General features: G+C 49.1%; 2 protein-coding genes across 4 annotated transcripts in view; one reads left to right on the forward strand and one right to left on the reverse strand.

The window, feature by feature from the left end:
• The window catches only part of LOC127051950 (uncharacterized), a 260294-nt gene that overhangs the window by 224338 nt on the left and 16499 nt on the right, over positions 1 to 19457 (reverse strand). The window lies entirely within an intron of this gene.
• Positions 1 to 19457, forward strand: part of SPTBN5 (spectrin beta, non-erythrocytic 5) — a 173238-nt gene that overhangs the window by 125863 nt on the left and 27918 nt on the right. For all 3 annotated transcript variants that reach the window (XM_050954918.1, XM_050954916.1, XM_050954917.1), the window contains 9 exons: positions 12 to 158; positions 1584 to 1721; positions 3088 to 3344; positions 3503 to 3689; positions 7063 to 7275; positions 15257 to 15453; positions 17280 to 17484; positions 18276 to 18470; positions 19232 to 19387. In XM_050954918.1, coding sequence (XP_050810875.1) covers positions 12 to 158; positions 1584 to 1721; positions 3088 to 3344; positions 3503 to 3689; positions 7063 to 7275; positions 15257 to 15453; positions 17280 to 17484; positions 18276 to 18470; positions 19232 to 19387 — 1695 coding nt within the window. The remainder of the gene's footprint in view (positions 1 to 11; positions 159 to 1583; positions 1722 to 3087; positions 3345 to 3502; positions 3690 to 7062; positions 7276 to 15256; positions 15454 to 17279; positions 17485 to 18275; positions 18471 to 19231; positions 19388 to 19457) is intronic.

Genomic DNA, 19457 nt, shown 5'->3' on the forward strand with positions numbered 1-19457 from the left:
CCCACCCCAAGGTCGCAGCCTGGATAAATGAGAAGAACAGTATTGCTTTGGATGAGAGCTGGAAGGACCCGAGCAACCTGAAGACCAAGCTGCAGAAACACCAGACTTTCCACGCAGAGATCATGGCCAACCGAAATCGCATAGACAGCATCAAGGCTGTAAGAGACACAGGGCTGATATGGGGAGTGAGGGCTGGTGGGAAAGGTTCAGCCAAACAGAATGTCTGCATCACAAGGATATTAAATAAGCAGGGGCACCTGTGTGATCCAGGACAAAGTAACTTAAGTTCTACATGGTGTTGTCTCACATTACTATCTGCAAAATGGGTGCAATACTTTTACCAACCTCTAAAGTGAGTTTTGAAGTTTAGTTTATTAATACCTCTCAAAAACCTAGAGCACATCAGAGGGAGGGTGTTAAGAGGAACAAAGAGTTTTAAGGGGAATTATCACTAAAATTTTGCCTTGGCAAAAACCAGACAGTGGGGGAGGCATGAGGGAAACGTGACAAGTTTTGGCCAGGTATCGAGTATCAGGTGTAGATAGAGAGTCTGGAGATGCTTATGTGTATATTTATTTAACCTAAACTCAATACAGTAATTGTTGTTATTGCACCAATTGTGTACAAGGTGCTTTACAATAGACACTTTAGAGTTAAGAGGGAAGCTTCAACCCACACTCATCTCTTTGTGCCTGGGTATTGCAGTACTCACTGTTTGTAGAATACTGCATTGTGCAGCTGCAGCCTTCTCTGACCTGCCTGGATCTTGTGCCTTTAAAGAGTCATTTGAAAGGATCTATTTTTATGGTTCCTTCATGTAACAAAGATGGCCTTTGAGTGATTCTGTAGAGGAAAATCTGCAACTGGAAACCTGTTATGGGTTCTTTCCTCTCCCACTTCTCCCCTTTGCATAACTAAAAGGTGCTTCAATCTAACTTTAGAAGGATATAATACAAACTTGCTCACGGGCTGAGAACATACCACAAAGTTGCTAGCCTGCTGGATGTTATTTTTCCCAACTGATCTATAAGCATCTGAAACTGGGGAGTTATAATAGAAATACTGACAGACTCAGACTATATCATACAGTGCACAAAGTGGTCCTGATTTTAGCACCCAGAGGTGTTAAACAGAGAGAAATGGGTTGATGGGCACCTACTAATGCCAAGCTGGCAAACCAGATTTGGTACCAGCCTTTAGGCAGTACAGATACTGCATACTCTCACCTCAGATTGATCTTCTGCCAGGAGATTGTAGTGTGTTTTTGTAAGTCAGTACCTGACTCCCAGACATCCTGCTGCAATAGGTCTCTGGCATTTCAAATAGCACTAGAGGCCTAAAGTCTGGCAAGCTCAACTACCATCCCAATTCCAGCAACAGTTTTGACTTAGAGTGTTTTCTTTTATCCCCACCAAACCTCACCTGTTCTGCTAAGAGATTAATAAAGATTATTGCATCAGGTTCTTACCCTCAAGCAATGGCTTATGGGTGTTGATAACCAAGCACATATCTCAGACAGACGGATGGTGTATTATGGTGCAGTGGGCTAATAGAGACGGTGGTGTCTGCTGTCTTTACTGCAGGAGGGAGAGAAGATGCTTCAAGAGGGACATTATGCTCCTGAGGCCATTCAGTCCAGACTGCAAGAAATGGAAGAGCTCTGGGATGAGTTGCTGGAAAACTGCCATGAAAAAAGAACCAAGCTAGAGGATGCCTACAAGGTAAAGCTGGGGACAGGTTCTGCAGCCATTTCCTGTGACGGAGCAAGGCAGCAGCGCTAAGTTTCATCAGTGTGCCATTGCCTCACATGCTCTGTCACTCCAAGCCACTGGAGCCAAGGAGTTACACATCAGTGGTACATAAAAACTACTACAAAGCACAGGCCAGATGCACTGAAGCTTTTGCAAAGAGGTGGGAACCCCACAAAGAGGAGTCTGTTGCTGCTGCTGTGTTCTCATGTGGTGTCTGCTGGTGGAAGATTTAGTTTAGAGCCAGACCTCCAGAGGAGGATGCAGAGGTGATATGCGCTGAATTATCACATCCACCAGCTGCCTTGGGCATCTCAGAGAATCATAGAATTGTAGAACTGGAAGGGACCTTGAGAGGACATCTAGTCCAGCCCCCTGCACTCATGGCAGGACTAAGCATTATCTCTACACCATCCCTGACAGATGTTTGTCTAACCTGTTCTTAAACATCTCCAATGAATGGAGATTCCACAACCTCCCTAGGCAATTTATTCTAGTGCTTAACCACCCTGACAGGAAGCTTTTCCTAATGTTCAACCTAGACCTCGCTTGTTGCAATTTAAGCCCATTGCTTCTTGTCCCATCCTCAGAGGTTAAGAAGAACAATTCTTCTCCCTCCTTCTTGTAACAACCTGTTATGTACTTGAAAACTGTTATCATGTCTCCTTTCAGTCTTCTCTTTTTCAGACTAAACACACCCAATTTTTTCAATCTTCCCTCATAGATCATGTTTTCTAGACCTTTAATCTTTTTTTTTGCTCTTCTCTGGGCTTTCTCCAATTTGTCCACATCTTTCCTGAAATATGGAGCCCAGAACTGGACACACTACTCCAGTTGAGACTTAGTCAGCGTGGAGTAAAGCAGAAGATTTACTTCTCGTATCTTGCTTACAACACTCCTGCTAAGACATCCCAGAATGATGTTTGCTTTTTTTCCCCAACAGTGTTACACTATTGACTTGTATTTAGCTTGTGATCCACTGTGACCCCCAGATCCCTTTCTGCAGTACTCCTTCCTAGGCTGTCATTTCCTATTTTGTGTGCGTGCAACTGATTGTTCCTTCCTAAGTGCAGTACTTTGCATTTGTCCGTATTGAATTTCATCCTATTTACTTCAGACTATTTCTCCAGTTTGTCCAGATCATAGAGTTTTTTGTATTCTGTGAGTTTGTTCAATGGACTGTGTTCTCTACATTTGCACACTGCATCAAAAGAGAGGAGATAATTCACTGAGCCCTGAAAAGGTTTTTGAAAGTGATACACATGCTCCTTAACAGAAGAGGTTGGGATTTTTTTTAACCCTAAATGCCTGCTGACATTTGCTTCCTGCCTGCCCCTAGGCCCTGCGTTTCCAGCGGAGTGTGGAGGATATGGAGAAATGGCTGGAAGATGTGGAAAGTGAGCTGAAGGCTCCAGACAGTAGCAGTGACCTAGTGGTTTTGAATAGTCTCCTGAAGAAACAAGGGGCATTGGAGGAAGATGTTGCTAGTCATAGGGATCGGCTACAAGTGCTTGTGGACACAGCCTGCGAATTCCAGCAAGAGAAGCATTTTCTTGCGGATGAGATACAGGAGAGGGTTGCTCAAGTGGTGCACAGGTATGCGAGTGTCTGCCCGTTTTCTCACTTCTCTGTCCCCTTCTACTCTTCACCGACCTCTTTCTCCTTTATATTTATTTTCTCACTTCCAAGGCACCTGCTTCTATTACCTTTTGATCTCTTTGTTGTGTTCATTTGGTTCCATTTTAAATCTGCAGGTACAAGCACCTAAGTGATCCGCTGCAGGAGAGACGTGGGAGTTTGGAATCGAGCAGGCTACAGTACCAGTTCTTCCGGGATGTTGACGATGAGTTGGCCTGGGTTCATGAGAAGCTCCCCCTGGCTTCCTCCAAGGACTATGGCCAATCTCTGACAACTGTCCAAAGTTTACAGGAAAAGCACCAGGTAAAGTAGCATGGGAACCATCCCCACTCAGGGCCGGCGCTTCCATTTAGGCGGCCTAGGCAATCGCCTAGGGCGCCAGGATTATTGGTGGGTGGCATTTTGCTGGAGGGGGTGGCAGGTGGCTCCAGTTGAGCTGCCGCAGTCGTGCCTGCGGACGGTCGGCTGCTCCCACGGCTCCGGTGGACCTCCCGCAGGCACCACTGCGGCAGCTCCACCGGAGCCACAGACCAGCGGACCCTCTGCAGGCACGACTGCGGCAGCTCCACCGGAGCCACGGGACCAGGGCACGGGGCGGTGAAATTGCCGTGCGCCTAGGGCACTAAAACCCCTAGCGCCGGTCCTGTCCCCATTGTTTGAAGTCAAGCAGGAGAACGTGGGATGGTGCCTGTGTGCCTACAATGGAACACTTCTCCTCTGCTCTGGTTACAGTGAAACCATCACTGTCAGGGATGACTCTTATCCTTGTCTCACAAGGGTGCTCTTTAACGAGCAATTCTGTGCCTTTGTAATGTTCAAGACTGCACCCATGGCACGTATTTTCACACCAATACTCCAAGTAGTGTACCCTGCACTCCCCTTTGGTCACCCTATCCCTTTGTGCAAATTATTGAGCTCCGACCCTGGCTGTTGCAATACTAAATAGATTTTACAAGCTGCTGTGCATGCTGGCATGGCTTCTCCATGCCAAAGATGTCCCAAGAAAAAAATTTTAAACTCAGCAAATGCATCCAGGGCATATTAGTCTTCTAGATGCCTGCAGGGTGAGGGAGTGACAGGAACCTTCTCCTCCTGCACTTTTTGAAAAAATAAGGGAATTAACAGAACATTACTACCTTTATCCCTCCATCATTTTAGCAACAATTTTCAAGTTGGTTACTACGATTTTTGCAAGGTTCAGATGTGTCATCAGAGACAAGGAGAACCTGGAACTTTGTCATCTCCCATACCATTGAAACAGCAGCTGTGTCACACGTTTTTCAACGAGCGTAATCTGCTCCTTTGCAATAGATGAGACAGGAGAGAAGAATTTCATGGCAGAGAAATTGCAGCAGCTACTGGTTTTGCTGAGTAACAAAGGGCACTTCATTTCAGTACAATCCCCAGTCTCCTGTTGGTTAAACTTCTGTAATTTGTAAAGGGGCTAGGGGCCAGAAGATCTACTAAGAACTATCATCCCCTGGGAATATATTTTTAAAATATCTGACACTTGGTGCACTATGATGCAATTCAAGAGAAAAAAAAATCAGTTCTTCAGTATTTTATTAAAGCCATGGGGTAAAAGTCATGTCCAGTCCAGGTGGTTTATTAGAAAGGTGTGGACTCCTGTAAAGGATGGGAATATCATCCCAAATATCCCTTGAATTAAGGGAAATTTTATAACAAAGGGCTGTCAAGCATTCTCCAGCATATTGCTGTGGAGGCTACAGGTATATTGTGAATAATTTATGTTTGATGTAGATTTTATTTTGACAAGTGAGTGGTTAGAACAAATGAAATAGGAGAATTTATATGATTTTAAGAACATGCAATTGGTGTGGAAGGCTCATTTCATGAAGATGGAAAGTGGGGACGAATTTATGCTTGCATTTAATGTTGACATTGTAGGGAGGTAAGTTAGATCCCTGAAAGGACTGAATGATTGGGGTTGGATTTGCCAGGGGAAGGAGCTTGGGCTGAGAGCGTGGGAACTGTGGTGATGACCCCTTAAGCAAATTCTCCCTGTTATTTATCACTGTTTTGAAATATTTCAATAGAATTTTAGTCTGGGGGAAAATAGTGTATATTACAGTTGCAAAATAACAGACCTGCTCTTCCTGACATTTTGCCAGTTCTTCCGATGGACGTGAGATTGGCCCTCAAAGCTTTTAATTCGAATTTCCAGTTCTGAACCTTTTAGTTACTACAGTCTACTAGACACTTTTACATTGGCTGTGAGGAGTATCTCATGTTAAAGATCAGGAACAGGTCTCCACTCTACTGTGAGATTAGTTTCACCCTCTAAAGAACACCGCTGTTTTATTTCTAGTCCTGATGGGCTAAGTTTTCAAAATTCAGTCTCACCTTTGCTAGCACAGAAAGGAGCGTGGATGAAATTTGTGAGTAAATATCTAATACCTGCCTCTGCAAGTGTATATTTACCTGCATATATAGCAATCGTGTTCACACAAATATTCAATTTGTGTGGATAAATGTAGGGTTTATACACACCACTGTTTCCATTTCCTGTGGATACAAATGAAGGAGCTTTGAAAACATGTCCCCCCTAAATATTAAATAGTGAAGTTCTTCTTCACATTGCTGACTTATTATTAATACACAGTACAAAGTGTTTGACACTGGATTCTGTTCTGCTGGTGTCAGCCATGGTATCACTTTTCAGCAATATAGTGGCTGCTGCTGAGATTAATAAGGGGAAATTAAAGATAAGATTATAATCAGGGCTCCTTCATTCACAGACAAGTAGTCTGCCAGTTGAGCTAAAAGTATGGCTCCTTGCTGCAGAGGGAATCTCTTCTACATAATGTAACACTGCAGTGTAACTCTCTTTCTGGCTCAATTCCGTAGTAATTACAAAGTAAGCAGAACTATTTCATCAGGCTGGGAAATTCTGGGAAATACTTTGAGTGTAGGGTGCTGTCATTTTGTTACCTACAGAATGCCTGGCCCCCTTGACAGACAAGTGTGAAAACCGAGTCCCTGCCCCCAAGAGAATAAAGTGTAAGTGACACCGTTAAGACAGGAAGAGCACCATTGGGTGGGAATGTGTGTGCATAGGAATGAACTGAATTGGTTTGGCAAACGCCAGATGTTTTTAAACACTGGCCTGGAAGAGGTTCTTGGGGAGCTGCCATTAGCTCCCTGTCTTGGCTGTAGCTGTGTGTTCCTGTTGTGCTTTGAAATGGCCTTTTGGTAAAGCTGTGTTTCCTGGAATTACGTTGAAGAGCTAGAAACATTTATTTAGCTGTTGAACTGATGGAAAATTGGGGCTGTTCCCTAGAAGTTCATTAATTAACTCATAAAGTATGGCATAACCATGGATTCAAGTGGGTATTTCAGGTGGTTGCTCCCGATAGCAAGTATTTGTGGTTAGGATATTTTACCTCAAAACCTTAGGGAAGTTTAGATCAGGAGCTGAACTTTGCAGCGACCCTCTCTTTCTGTAACTGTCCAAACGAAACACTTTGTCCAAATACTCCTCAGTTTCCAATAAGTTTTGGTCTGGATCCAAATTTTGCAGCCCTGGCCCATCTTTAAATGTGTAAAAGACATTGATTTGTAATTATTAAACTGATTGACTGGGCTGCTAAGTGCAGTATATAGGTAGCAAAGTCTCCCTCGCTTATATTTGGGGTCTCTCATTTGTGCTTTCCAGAACTTGGAGAATGAGATTAGCAGCCGTGATGCTCTAACAAAAGTGGTGGTCAGCACTGGGCAGAAGCTGGTGAGGGGTGGGCATTCTGCCTCCCAGGCGATCATGAAACGTTTGAAGAAGCTGGAGGCTTCTGTAGAAATCTTGAAGGTTGAGGCTCAAGAGAGGAGAAGGAGACTCATGCAATCATACGAGGCCCATCAATTCCTCAGTGAGGTAAGAAAGACTCGTATGTGCCAAAGGGGTGAATTTATGAATTTGCCAGGGTGCCAGTTAGATTTTAAAGCTGAAATCTAACAAATTAGGTTTGTCAGTATATAATAGAATCCAATGGAATAACCCCTTTTAATTGAGTCCAAGGAGCATTAGCTTACTAATTTAATGCTGGGTTCTTTTCAGGTCAGCTTTTAACTTGAACAGTATTTCTCAAATCAGGACACTTGCTTATTCTTAACCAACCAACAATTTATTAATTCACCCAGAACCACATAAATACATAACCAACAGTTCACCACTCAAATGTACACACATCCATTGTGTATATTACACACACAATACAGTCCTGAAAGCAATGATCACTTACTAGAGCTGAGGCTCAGCAGTTCTTCTTCGAGTGATTGCTCATATCCATTCCAGTTAGGTGAATCCCATTCCAGTTAGGTGTGTGCGCCGCGCGTGCACATTCGTCGGAAAACTTTTACCCTAGCAACTCGGTGGGCCGGCAGGTCGCCCCCTAGAGTGGCGCCATCATGGCGCTTGATATATATCCCTGCCGGCCCACCCGCTCCTCAGTTCCTTCTTACCGCCCGTGTCGGTCGTTGGAACAGTGGAGCGCGGCTTAGCTGACCTCCACTTCCCTAGCTACTCGTAGTTCTCGTATATAGTTATACAGTTATAATTCCTTTATATATATATTTGTATAGTTATACGTTTTTTCTCTGCTAACATAGTTAGATTGATAATTGTTAGCGGGGTTCAGGAAGTAGCCCCTTCCATGAACCCGGTGCCGGAGCCCATGCACGGCTCACCGGGTTTTAAAATGGGCTCGGCCTGCCAGAAGCCGATGCCGAAGGGAGATCCACACGACTCCTGTTTGAAGTGCCTCAGGGAATCACTTGACAGCTAAGTACCCCATTTGCAAGGCTTTTAAGCCGAGAACAAAAAGGAGCGGGACTTTCACTTACCCCTCCACCTTGGGCGCCGAGCGATGATCAAGCGGCTGGCAGAAGCGCCTCCTCGGCACCGGACTCCGCCGGTACTGCCAAGGCCTTTCGGCACCGGCCGTCGCCGGCACCGAAGTCGACTCGGCACCGCTCCCTTCCTCCGAGGTTGAGAGAGCCTACAATTCCTGCTGGTGCCTGACGGCTCCCCGGCACACGCCGTGGTAGAGCCCCCTGCTCCTGCTGCTTCCGTGCCACCTGCATCGCAGCCAGAGAGCTCGCCTAAGTCGGATGGCCCGGCACCGACACCTGCAGAGGCACCGATGTCATCGGCACCGTCGATTCCAGTCCCCCAGGGCCATTGAATCCGGTGCCTAACAGCTCCCCGGCACGCGCCGTGGTAGAGCTTACTGCTCCTGCTGCTTCCGTGCCGACTGCACCGCAGCCAGAGAGCTCGTCTAAGTCGGATCGCCCGGCACCGACACCTGCTGAGGCACCAACGACGTCGGCACCGTCGATCCCGGTCGCACAAGGGCCGTAGAATCCGGTGCCTGACGGCTCCCCGGCACGCGCCGTGGTTGAGCTACTGCTCCTGCTGCTTCCGTGCCATCGGCACCGCAGCCAGAGAGCTCGTCTAAGTCGGATCGCCTGGCACCAACACCTGCTGCGGCACCGACGACGTCGGCACCGTCGATCCCGGTCCCACAAGGGCCGTAGAATCCGGTGCCTGACGGCTCCCCGGCACGCGCCGTGGTTGAGCTTCTGCTCCTGCTGCTTCCGTGCCAACAGCACCGCAGCCAGAGAGCTCGTCTAGTCGGATCGCCTGGCACCAGCACCTGCTGCGGCACCGACGACGTCGGCACCGTCGATCCCGGTCCCACAAGGGCCGTAGAATCCGGTGCCTGACGGCTCCCCGGCACGCGCCGTGGTTGAGCTATTGCTCCTGCTGCTTCCGTGCGAACGGCACCGCAGCCAGAGAGCTCGTCTCAGTCGGATCGCCCCGCACCGACACTTGCTGCGACACCGACGACGTCGGCACCGTCGATCCCGGTCCCATAAAGGCCGTAGAATCCGGTGCCTGACGGCTCCCCGGCACGCGCCGTGGTTGAGCTACTGCTCCTGCTGCTTCCGTGCCAACGGCGCCGCAGCCAGCTCGTCTAAGTCGGATTGCCCGGCACCGACACCTCTGAGGCACCGACAACGTCGGCACCGTCGATTCCAGTCCCACAAGGGCCGTGGAATCCGGTGCCTGACGGCTCCCCGGCGCGCGCGTGGTTGAGCTTATTGCTCCTGCTGCTTCCGTGCCGACGGCACCGCAGCCACACAGCTCATCTAACTCGGATCGCCCGGCACCGACGCCCACCGAAGCTCTGACGACCTCGGTACCGTCGATCCCGGTCCCATGAGGGCCTTCGAATCCGGTGCCTGACAGCTCCCCAGTATGCACTGTGGTTGAGCCTGCTGTTCCCTCCATGCTGGAGGCATTACCAACGGCGAGGGATCTCATTGCCATGACAGAGTCGATGCTGCCTGACCCCGGCACCGCCGGTGCGGGTAATACAGTCTCTTCATGTGACCATCCTCTGTCAGCACAGCAGAGCGGCACCGTTCATGATCACGGTCCCGCAGACACTCCAGATCCTGTCGGCACGCCCGACACCACTTGCAGTCCCGGTGCTGTTTTCCTCATCGGTACTAGTCGCACTCGCTGCACCGGTCGGTATCCCATTCGCCGACCCGCTATCGGCACCGTTCCGACTCCCGGCACCGCGACAGGTACCTTGTCTCCTGTAGCCTCTCCCCGAGCCTCGAGATCTCGGTCGACCTCCAGGCACCATTCTGGTTGCGGGTCTGGATCTCGTTCCAGGTACCGGTATGCATCCCGGTGCCGGCTCCCCGTGCCGAGTTGGGCAAGGTCCGATAGAGTCAGAGACTCTGCCTGTGCCTTCTTTTAGTACCTCCATGGCCATCCGGACACGCATGCGTGTCATCCCACATGCGCAGATCTTATGCTCAGGACCACGATTCTGATATGATGGCCAGCGGGCGCCAGCCCCGAAACCGGCCAAGAGTTCGCTGCCGTCTTGGAGGACGGGGGAAAAGAAAAAGGTACCCAGAGCATCCCTCCAGGCCTCGTTCGATGCAGCAGACTCTCCAGCCAGGACTCTGGCCTTTGGTGTCGCCATGAGGTGCATCTCATGGCTCCAGGTTTTAAACCTCCGGCCGGAGCTGCAGTATGCCATTCAGGATTTACCCTTTGTGGTAAAGGCCTTTCGCGGCAAAGACAGCCCCAGGCTGCCAAGCCTAATGGACGATAGGGTCCTAATGCGCTCTCTCAGCATGCATTTGCCAGCGACCAAACGCAGGCCTTTCTGCCCCCACCCGCCATACTCTGTGCCTAGCCAGAGACAGGACTTTGGCAAACGGCGAGGCCAAGGCGGTCGCAGACGAACCTTCCAAGGTGCGCCTGAGGGCGGTGTACCAGTCACAGACCGGGATCCCAATCCCGCTTTCTCCTGGCGTGGCCATAGTTAATTTCAGATCGCTAGATCCTGCGCACGGTGGAGCATAGATACCACCTCTAATTTATTCCAGCCCTGTCCCCGTTCAGGGACCCCTCTCACGAGCAATTCCTCGTACAAGAGGTGCAGACGCCGATGGACGAAAGGGGCAAGGGGTTTTACTCCCGTTATGCCCTAGTTCCCCACTCGAACGCAGGTCTCAGACCTTCCTAGTCCTGCACGGACTCAACCGGTTTAGGATAAGGTTGAAGTTCTGCACGGTATCCCTGGGAACCATTATTCCATCCTTGCCTCCTGGGGGCTACTATGCCGCCCTGGATATGAAGGACGCGTACTTTCGCTACGCCATCTTCCCTCCGCACAGGAGATACCTCCGCCTTCTAGCTGACTGTCAGTACTTCTGGTTTACGGCCATAGTCGCCACCTACCTTCGCTGATGTCGGATATGCGTTTTTCCGTATCTGGACGATTCGCTTATCCGAGGAGACTCTGAGACACAAACCACTCAGCGCGTGGGCATCGTCACGGTCTTATTCACAGGTCGAGGCCTGATGATCACTATAGAGCAATCCACTCTGGTTCCCACGCAGAGGTTGGACTTCCTAGGAGCTATCTTGGTCTCCTACCTAGCCGGAGCCTGCTTATCACAACTGCGGTTTTAGGCGATGGCAACAATCATCTGAGGTCTGCAGGCTTTCCCAACGACCTCGGCTCGTACTTGTCTCAGTCTCCTGGGTCCATGGTTGCCCGCAAGTTGGTAACCAAACATGCCACGCTCCGCCTCCGTCCTTTCCAAGTCCGACTCACCTCGGCGTACCACCCGGACAGGGAGCCAATGGTCATGGTAGTCACCGTTCCCTCGAGCACCTTAGGCTCCCTAGAGTGGTGGCTAACTCCCTCCCTGGTGTGGGCAGGGAGGCGGTTTCCTCCGCCCCAGCCCTCACTGCCCCTGACGGCGGACGCATCATCTCTCTGCTCAAGTGCTCACGGTCACCTCCGAGCTTAAGGCCTTTGGTCTTCTCGGGAGCTGGCATTCCACTTCAATGCCCCAAAAATGAGAGTAGTCCGCCTGGCGTACCAGGGGTTCCAGTGGCAGCTGTGAGGCCGTTGTATCTCGGTGTTTACAGCCAACACAGCGGCCATGTGCTTCATAAGTATCCAGGGAGGGACATGGTCCTCCCCCCCACTTTTTTGTCAGGAGGCCATCCATTTCCGGGACTTTTGCATGGCCTACTCGATGGAGCTGGTGACGTCCCTTCTCCCAGGCGTTCGGAACGTCTTGGCGCTTGGACTCAGCAGGTCTTTCCTGTCTTACGAGTGATCACTCTGCCCCATGTGAGGCGTTCTGCTGTCCAGAAGCGGAGATGTTTCCTCACATAGACCTGTTCGCTCACCGAGAGAGCAGAAAATGCCAGATGTTCTGCTCCTTCCAAGGTCTCTCCTCAGGATCGGTCTTGGGCGCATTCCTGATGCCGTGGAAAGGCCAACTCCATTATGCCTTCCCACTGTTCCCACTGGTTCATTAGGTCCTGCTCAAACTCCGCAGGGGCAGAGCGCGCATCATCATGATCACTCCAGAGTGGTCCAGGCAGCACTGATATACCACGTTGCTCGGTCTGTCAATAACAGACCCAATTACCCTGCCACCCCACCCAGACCTCATCACTCAGGGCAACAACAGGCTTCGTCACTCGGACCTGCAGCCTCTTCGCCTCACGGTGTGGCCGCTGCGTAACTGAGCCGGGGTGACAGGAAGCCTTCCACCTGGTCAACGTACCGGGCCAGGTGGAAGCATTTCTTCTATAGCTGCAATACGCTCGATCTTGCTCCTGCTGAGGTCTCGACCCCCTCTATTTGGCCTACCTCTGGCCTTCAGCGGCAGGTCCTGGCAGTATCATCGCTGAGGATACACTCAGCAACCATCTCTACCTTCCAGCCAGGCTAAGGTGGACGTTCCGTGTTCTCATGCTCTATGGGTTCGAGATCCCTCAAGGGCTTGGAGAGCTTGCACCCTCGGGTGCGCCGCCAGCCCCAACCTGGGACCTCAACCTAGTTTTAATCAGACTTATGTCTCCCCCAGTCGAGCCGTTCACGACTGGCCCTCTGATATACCCGTCTTGGACGACAAACTTTCCTCGTAGCTGTTACATCGGCCAGACGGGTCTCCGAGCTCAGAGCTCTTACGAGGGTTCCGCCGTACACTAGGTTTCACAAAGACAAGGTGCAGTTATGACCGCACCCGGCTTTCCTCCCTAAGGTGGTTTCGGCCTTTCATGTTACCCACAGCTCAACGCAATGGGCACAACCATTGCACTCCTTGGACATCTGTGGAGTGCTCGCATTTATATTGCGCTGCCAGAACCATTTCGTAAGGTGCCCCAGCTCTGTCACGGTAGCGGGCCAAAGGGAGGGCTTGCTTGTTTTCCTCTCAGAGGATCACATCTCGGGTGATGGCAGACTTCCGAACTTGTTATGATTTGGCTCATATTTTCCCCAAGCCACATCATCGTGCAGTTTACCAGGGCTCAGGCTTCATCTGCCGCCTTGCTGGCTCGTGTTCCTACCCACGAGATCTGTCGCGCAGCTCCATTGGTCCTCGGTCCATACCTTTGCTTCGCAGTATGCCCTGGTTCAACAGTCAGGAGATGCTGTAGCCTCTGGCTCAGCAGTTTTCATTCTGCGACATCTCACTCCGACCCCACCGCCTACATAAGGCTTGGGATTCACCTAACTGGAATGGATATGAGCAATCACTCGAAGAAGAAAAGACGGTTACTTACCTTTGTAACTGTTGTTCTTCGAGATGTGTTGCTCATATCCATTCCACACCCGCCCTCCTTCCCCACTGTCGGAGTAGCCGGCAAGAAGGAACTGAGGAGCGGGTGGGCCGGCAGGGATATATATCAAGCGCCATGATGGCGCCACTCTAGGGGGCGACCTGCCGGCCCACCGAGTTGCTAGGGTAAAAGTTTTCCGACGAATGTGCACGCGCGGCGCACACACCTAACTGGAATGGGATTCACCTAACTGGAATGGATATGAGCAACACATCTCGAAGAACAACAGTTACAAAGGTAAGTAACCGTCTTTTCTATCAAAGAACAATGTAAATTACCAAAATGTCTTATTGCCAGCAATTCTTTATTACCTAACACATTTGTCGCACTTCCAAGGTTCCATTTGTCTTTAAGGCACTTTGAAGAGTGTGGTTACTTCTCTTAGACTAGACTGGTCCAAAAAGGACAAGTTTTGAATATTAAAAGCAGTTGCTTAAAGTTATTGTTTTCAATCTCTCTTAGGCCAATTTGCTTGGACTTATAAAGGTGTTAGAATCTAAAATATGGATATTTGCGGTCTCACTAGAGAGTGTAGACTCAGCAAGATAATCTATAGCTATTTCTATTGAAGAATAGAAGGGGAAATACAGTCTTTGAGACAAAATCTCCCTTCTTATCCTCTTAACCAGTGCTTAATTTGTAATGAAAGAGGTTCCGGGGCTCAAGCATTTTTTTTACTTTCATAACTGATGTGCCAATCCCAGAAGTGTCAGGGTTATGAATTGCCAAGCCTAGAGGTGCCAACACTCAGCACTGGCACAAATTAAGCACTGCTCTCAACCCTGTAAAGGGGGAGAGTCCTTCCACATGGCTGGTATGGGCGTCGGTCACACTTGGGATTCTGCAGCTTGTTGTGTTGGGTTCCATCTGCTCCCTGAACACATGACAGCCTCAATTTATACACTCTAGCATCAGGCTCATTGGAGGGGGCCACACTCTGATTCCTATGGGACAAGAGCTAAGTGGGTCCTCAGATTTCAGCTCTTAGTTTTTCTGCTGCTGCCATTGGTCACCAGAAAATGGCACTGATGTATAACAAATTTCCTTAATCCTTTTCTTGTAGGAGGCTTTTTAAGTTGATTCATTTCAAGGATTGTATTTTATTATTTGCCCTACTAACAATCTGGATCCTTTAAGCAGTTTCTCTTAATATCCCAAAGTTACAACCTAGTTAATGTCTTTCAACATTTCTCCTTCCTTGTGCCAGACAGTTCCTCTTACTTCTAGAGCGCAACAGTTCTTTACAATGAAAACCAACAATCCTTATGACCTTCTAAATATGGAGGCCATACTCTGTGCATTCTCTAAACATTTCACATTATTTAGGACTTACAATAGAAGAGGACTTTCCCACATATAGAAGGCTATAGATCTAACTCAGAAGGCAAACAGAATCCCAAACCACTCTTGTGACTTTTCATATTTAGCAAGTACTTATACAGATAGGAGGGAGATAAAATCCTTCCTCAGTTACCACAATGGGGGCCTACTACATGACTCTGAGTTTTGGGTTTAGTCTCATAATTTTCAGAATGAAAGCTACTATATTGCATTGCAAGGTCACATCTAGGTTGCTGTCCACTATCAACTTTAGATCTCTTAGAGCATTACTGCTTCCCAGGTTTCTTTCTCATGTGTGAATATCTGTGTCTCAAGTTTATCCCTGCATTTCCAACAGCTTTTGGAAGTGGAGTCCTGGATGGCAGAGAGGGGGTTCATCCTTGAGACTTCTGACTGTGGGAAGAATGAAGAAACCACCCAGGTGTTGCTTCGTAAACTGGAGGCTACCAAGCTGGACGTGGAAGGGTTCAAGCCCCGAATTGATAAGCTTCAGGAGACTGGCACCAATCTAATAAACAGTGACAACCCAGAGAGGTAGGAAAATGGAACCGGATTGCTGTTCCACTTGTAACAGAAACCTGCTAGAGAGGTACAAACTGAAAAGAGGAGTAGCCCGCATTAACCATTCAGTAACTCGGTCAGAAACACTGTTGTCAGGAGACATTTTAAAGCCCTTCCTTCCCACTGCAACAAAAACATACCTTTCATTTTCATGATTTCCTGTTATTCAGTGAACACAACAGAACCACATAAACAACAAAAGGTTATAGATTTTAGCCTCGTTTCTCTGGCTCCTGCCTACTTCCAGCAGTTCTCATCCAGACCTCATTTGTTTAAAGGATCTGAGCTAACCATGTCTGGGAATTAAGCAAATCAGTATTCTTCATAATTCATTACCCTTCTCTTTCCAATATGTTTTTCTGCCACAGGGGAGGGAGGGAGAAGATGGAAAAAAGGATCATTCTCTGAAATAAGATATTTTAATTTCCTGAACCTATTGGTTCTCACACTTCTAACATAATTCACCTTTTACTAGATTCTTCCTTCTTCTTGTATTTGTGCTGCCGCAAGTTCAGCTTTGATAACACTAGAGGGCTAAAGAGACTGTGGACGAGGGAGTGCCGGGGCTCAACCCTCCCTGGGGAGGAGGGGAGCCATACCGGCCTCGTCTCGTCGTCCGAGGGCTTCTGCCCTCGGGATCGCAGTCCGCTCCGGCGGTTCGGGCCCTGTGTGTGGGACCGAACAGCTACACAGTTAAATAATAGGGGGCCCGCCTTCAGGTTGGGCAGGGCACCAATAAACGCAGCTGTAGTTTCTCGGCTCTGGCCCTTTGAGGTAAGGCAGAGCATTGGCAAAGTCAAAGGGGGCCCAGCCCTTGGTTCCGGCGGGGCACCAAACACAGTTCAGTAAGCTCTGGCCCTTTGGAGCAGGGCAGAGCAGTGGTAAAGTCAATAGGGGCCCAGCCCTTGGTTCGGGCAGGGCACCAACAAACATAGTAACAGTTATCAGCTCTGGTCCTTTGGGGCAGGGCAGAGCAGAGGCAAAGTCAAAGGGGGCCCAGTCCTTGGGTCGGGTGGGGCCCCAACAAACACAGTAACAGTTAGCTCTGGCCTCTGGAGCAGGGCAGAGCAGCAGCACTAGGCTGGGAAGAGGGGGAGTCTGCCACCCGGTTACGGGTGGCAGGGGGAACGCAGGCCCACCCACTCCTCTGCGTTCCAGCCCGGGGCCCTAGTAGCGGCTGACGCCGCTAGTGGCAGTCAGTGGGGAGGTCCTGACCGAAACACACTGACATAGGTGCAGGGCCTTCTGCAGCCTGACTGTAGTCAGCTGCCCCCGGGCTACTTCCAACCTCCCCCCTGGTTCCTACTTGGTCCGTTGGGGTGTCCAGTACCATGGGCTCCTCCCAGTCCGGGCAGGGCGGTAGGTCCGGGAATACCTCCGGGATGGCGGACCAGGTCTGGTCTGGCGGCTCCTCGGGGCCGTAGTGGGGATGGGGAAGCTCCTCGTCGTAGTGACTGCGGGGCAGCTCCGGCAGCTCCTCGTCGTAGCGGTGGCGGGGCTCTGCGGTTTCCCGGTGAGGAGAGTCAGCGGGCACGTCTGCTCCTGCCGGCGGCCAAGTCCTGACTGAGGGCTGAGGCCCGGCTTTTATCCTTCCGGGTCGCCGCCTGACCCTTTGAGGGGCGGGACTTCCTCCCAGCGGTTCCACCCTGGGGGGTGATTGATGGGGCTCAACCCTCCCTGGGGAGGAGGGGAGCCACACCACCTCGCTACAAGACACTTAGAAACATAGTAGCAGAAATAGTTTTTACTGGCTAAGTACTCTACCCAATGACATGGCTGCTGATTGTTATTCTTTGCAGTCCAGCCATGCTTCTGAAGCTCCAGGCTGTTCTAGAAAACTACAAGTCTCTTCTACAGAGAGCTGAGACCCAGAGGAGACACCTGCAGGAACAATACCAATTGTACCAGTTTGAGAGAGAGATCCAGTTAGTGGATGCCTGGCTTTCCAGCAGACAGGCTGTGGCAGAATCAGATGACTATGGGCAGGATTTGGAAGATGTTGAGGTAAAAAGCTTCCTGTCTGGTAGAACTGGGAAGGTATTCGCTTTATAGTATGTATAGCTGGTGGCACTGAAGCACAATATACAGACAAAAATTAAGCAAAATCAGTTTGTCTCTTTTACACACATTGAGTCTAATTTTTGCCTGGTTAACCCATTTGCAGGGCTCTCTGAGGCAGCGTCAACCAGAGGACAAAGTTGGGGCAAAATAAAGCTGTCACATCCTGTTTTCATCTGTGACAGAGGGCTGCAGAAGACCAGCATAGCCCAAAAGAGGGCCCAGCGCTGGCTAGAAAGGGGCTGGGAACTAGGGTTCTGGTTATAAATCTGTAGCACCCTCAGCGAAAAAGCCTGAGATAGAGCATCCATACCACTAATTGCTTACCCCAGAGTTAATTTCCTTTGAAGGCACAATGCTGCCAGGCTGGTGCAGAGAGGTGTAATTTATAGTTGCTTCATTGAATGTATACTTTCAACAACTATTGCTTATGGGAAGAGTCTGAATTGTTTGCATTTCCATTCCTGCTCTTGGCTTGTTCTTGGTTGACATATCAGGCCATCAAGGAGGTAGGTGATTTTCTCTGTGTGACATAAGATGTTGATTCCTCACAGCAAGAGGTGCTTTGTTCTGGGGATGAGTGGAGGAAATCTGACTTTAAGTGATTTACACTCCAGGAAAGTTCTGTAGGACATGGCAGAGAAGTGATCAGTTCCCTTTGCCTCCTTCACGGTTGGTGGCATGGGTTTGTAGAAGTTCTTTATATTTGAATCTGCCTCCCCATCCTTTTTCTGCAGGTGCTGGAGAAAAAGTTTGAAGATTTTATAAAGGAGGTGAAACCTCTGGGACATACTAAGGTTTTCTCGGTAAATGAATTAGCATCCCACCTGGAGAAAGAGTGCCACAGCCAAATAGGAGATATCCAGAGGAGGACCCGTCAGGTCAATGACACATGGGAGAGACTATGCCAAGCCATCCAGACAAGGACAGAGGTATGATGCACACAACTAAATAAAATGCACTTTGAGCACTAAAGCTCCTGACTGTTCCTACTTCCCTTTCTGACTCATCAGGCAGGTGCCACTGCTGTTCTTGGATTTCATTTGTTGCAATAGCAAAAAGGGTGTTGCAGACAGCTCTCTTTTTTCATTCAAATATTGCCTTATAGCCTTTGCTGACCTGTGCATTATCCTTGACAAAAATGGATTGGTATTTACCGGTTATTACATATAGAACATCTTTCAGATGAGGCTTAAACTGAAAACTAATCACTTGTGGTCCTTAAAATCCTTCAACACTTTTTGTAAGAAGATAAGTTTCAGGTCCAATCTCCTGGCCAATTCCAATATATTCTGTCTCCCTAAGCTTCCTGCAGCTTCAGATCAATATGGTAACACAAAGAACAGGGCCCAGGATTTGACCCAATGTTTGTGTTTGGTATGTGCACAAAGTAAAATATATGATGTCCTTAACTATTAATTTCCTTGTTAAGCACATAGGTTTAACTGATGTGGCAGTTAAGTACATTATTATATCTTAGCAGCTTTAGCTGTTTGTTTAAAAACAGGTTTTTGATCTTGGAATAAAAGTAAATGTGTATTATAGTATTTTTAACCATGTTCCTCTGAACAGCTCAGCAGCTCCAATGTTACCATACTTTGCATCAGTGTGTCACTTTAGGCTCCTTAACATCAGAGCAGAGTGGCACCTTGCCTAGTGGATGATGCCACTAGTGAACCATTTCTTTGTTCAGAATCTGAGAGCAGCCCAGCAAGTTCACCAGTATGATCATGATGTAGATGAGCTAAAGGGTTGGATGCAGGAGAAAGAGGCAGTGGTGGACATAGATGATTATGGATATGACCTGCCAGGTGTGCAGACCCTCCTCGGCCAGCATGAAGGAGTGGAGGTAAGTTGGACAGCCTTGAACACACAGGGAGAAAAACATAAATGAATAAATCCAAGAGACCCGCACCTGA

This window comes from Gopherus flavomarginatus, chromosome 5 (genome assembly GCF_025201925.1).
Source record: "Gopherus flavomarginatus isolate rGopFla2 chromosome 5, rGopFla2.mat.asm, whole genome shotgun sequence".
NCBI classification, from domain to species: domain Eukaryota; kingdom Metazoa; phylum Chordata; order Testudines; family Testudinidae; genus Gopherus; species Gopherus flavomarginatus.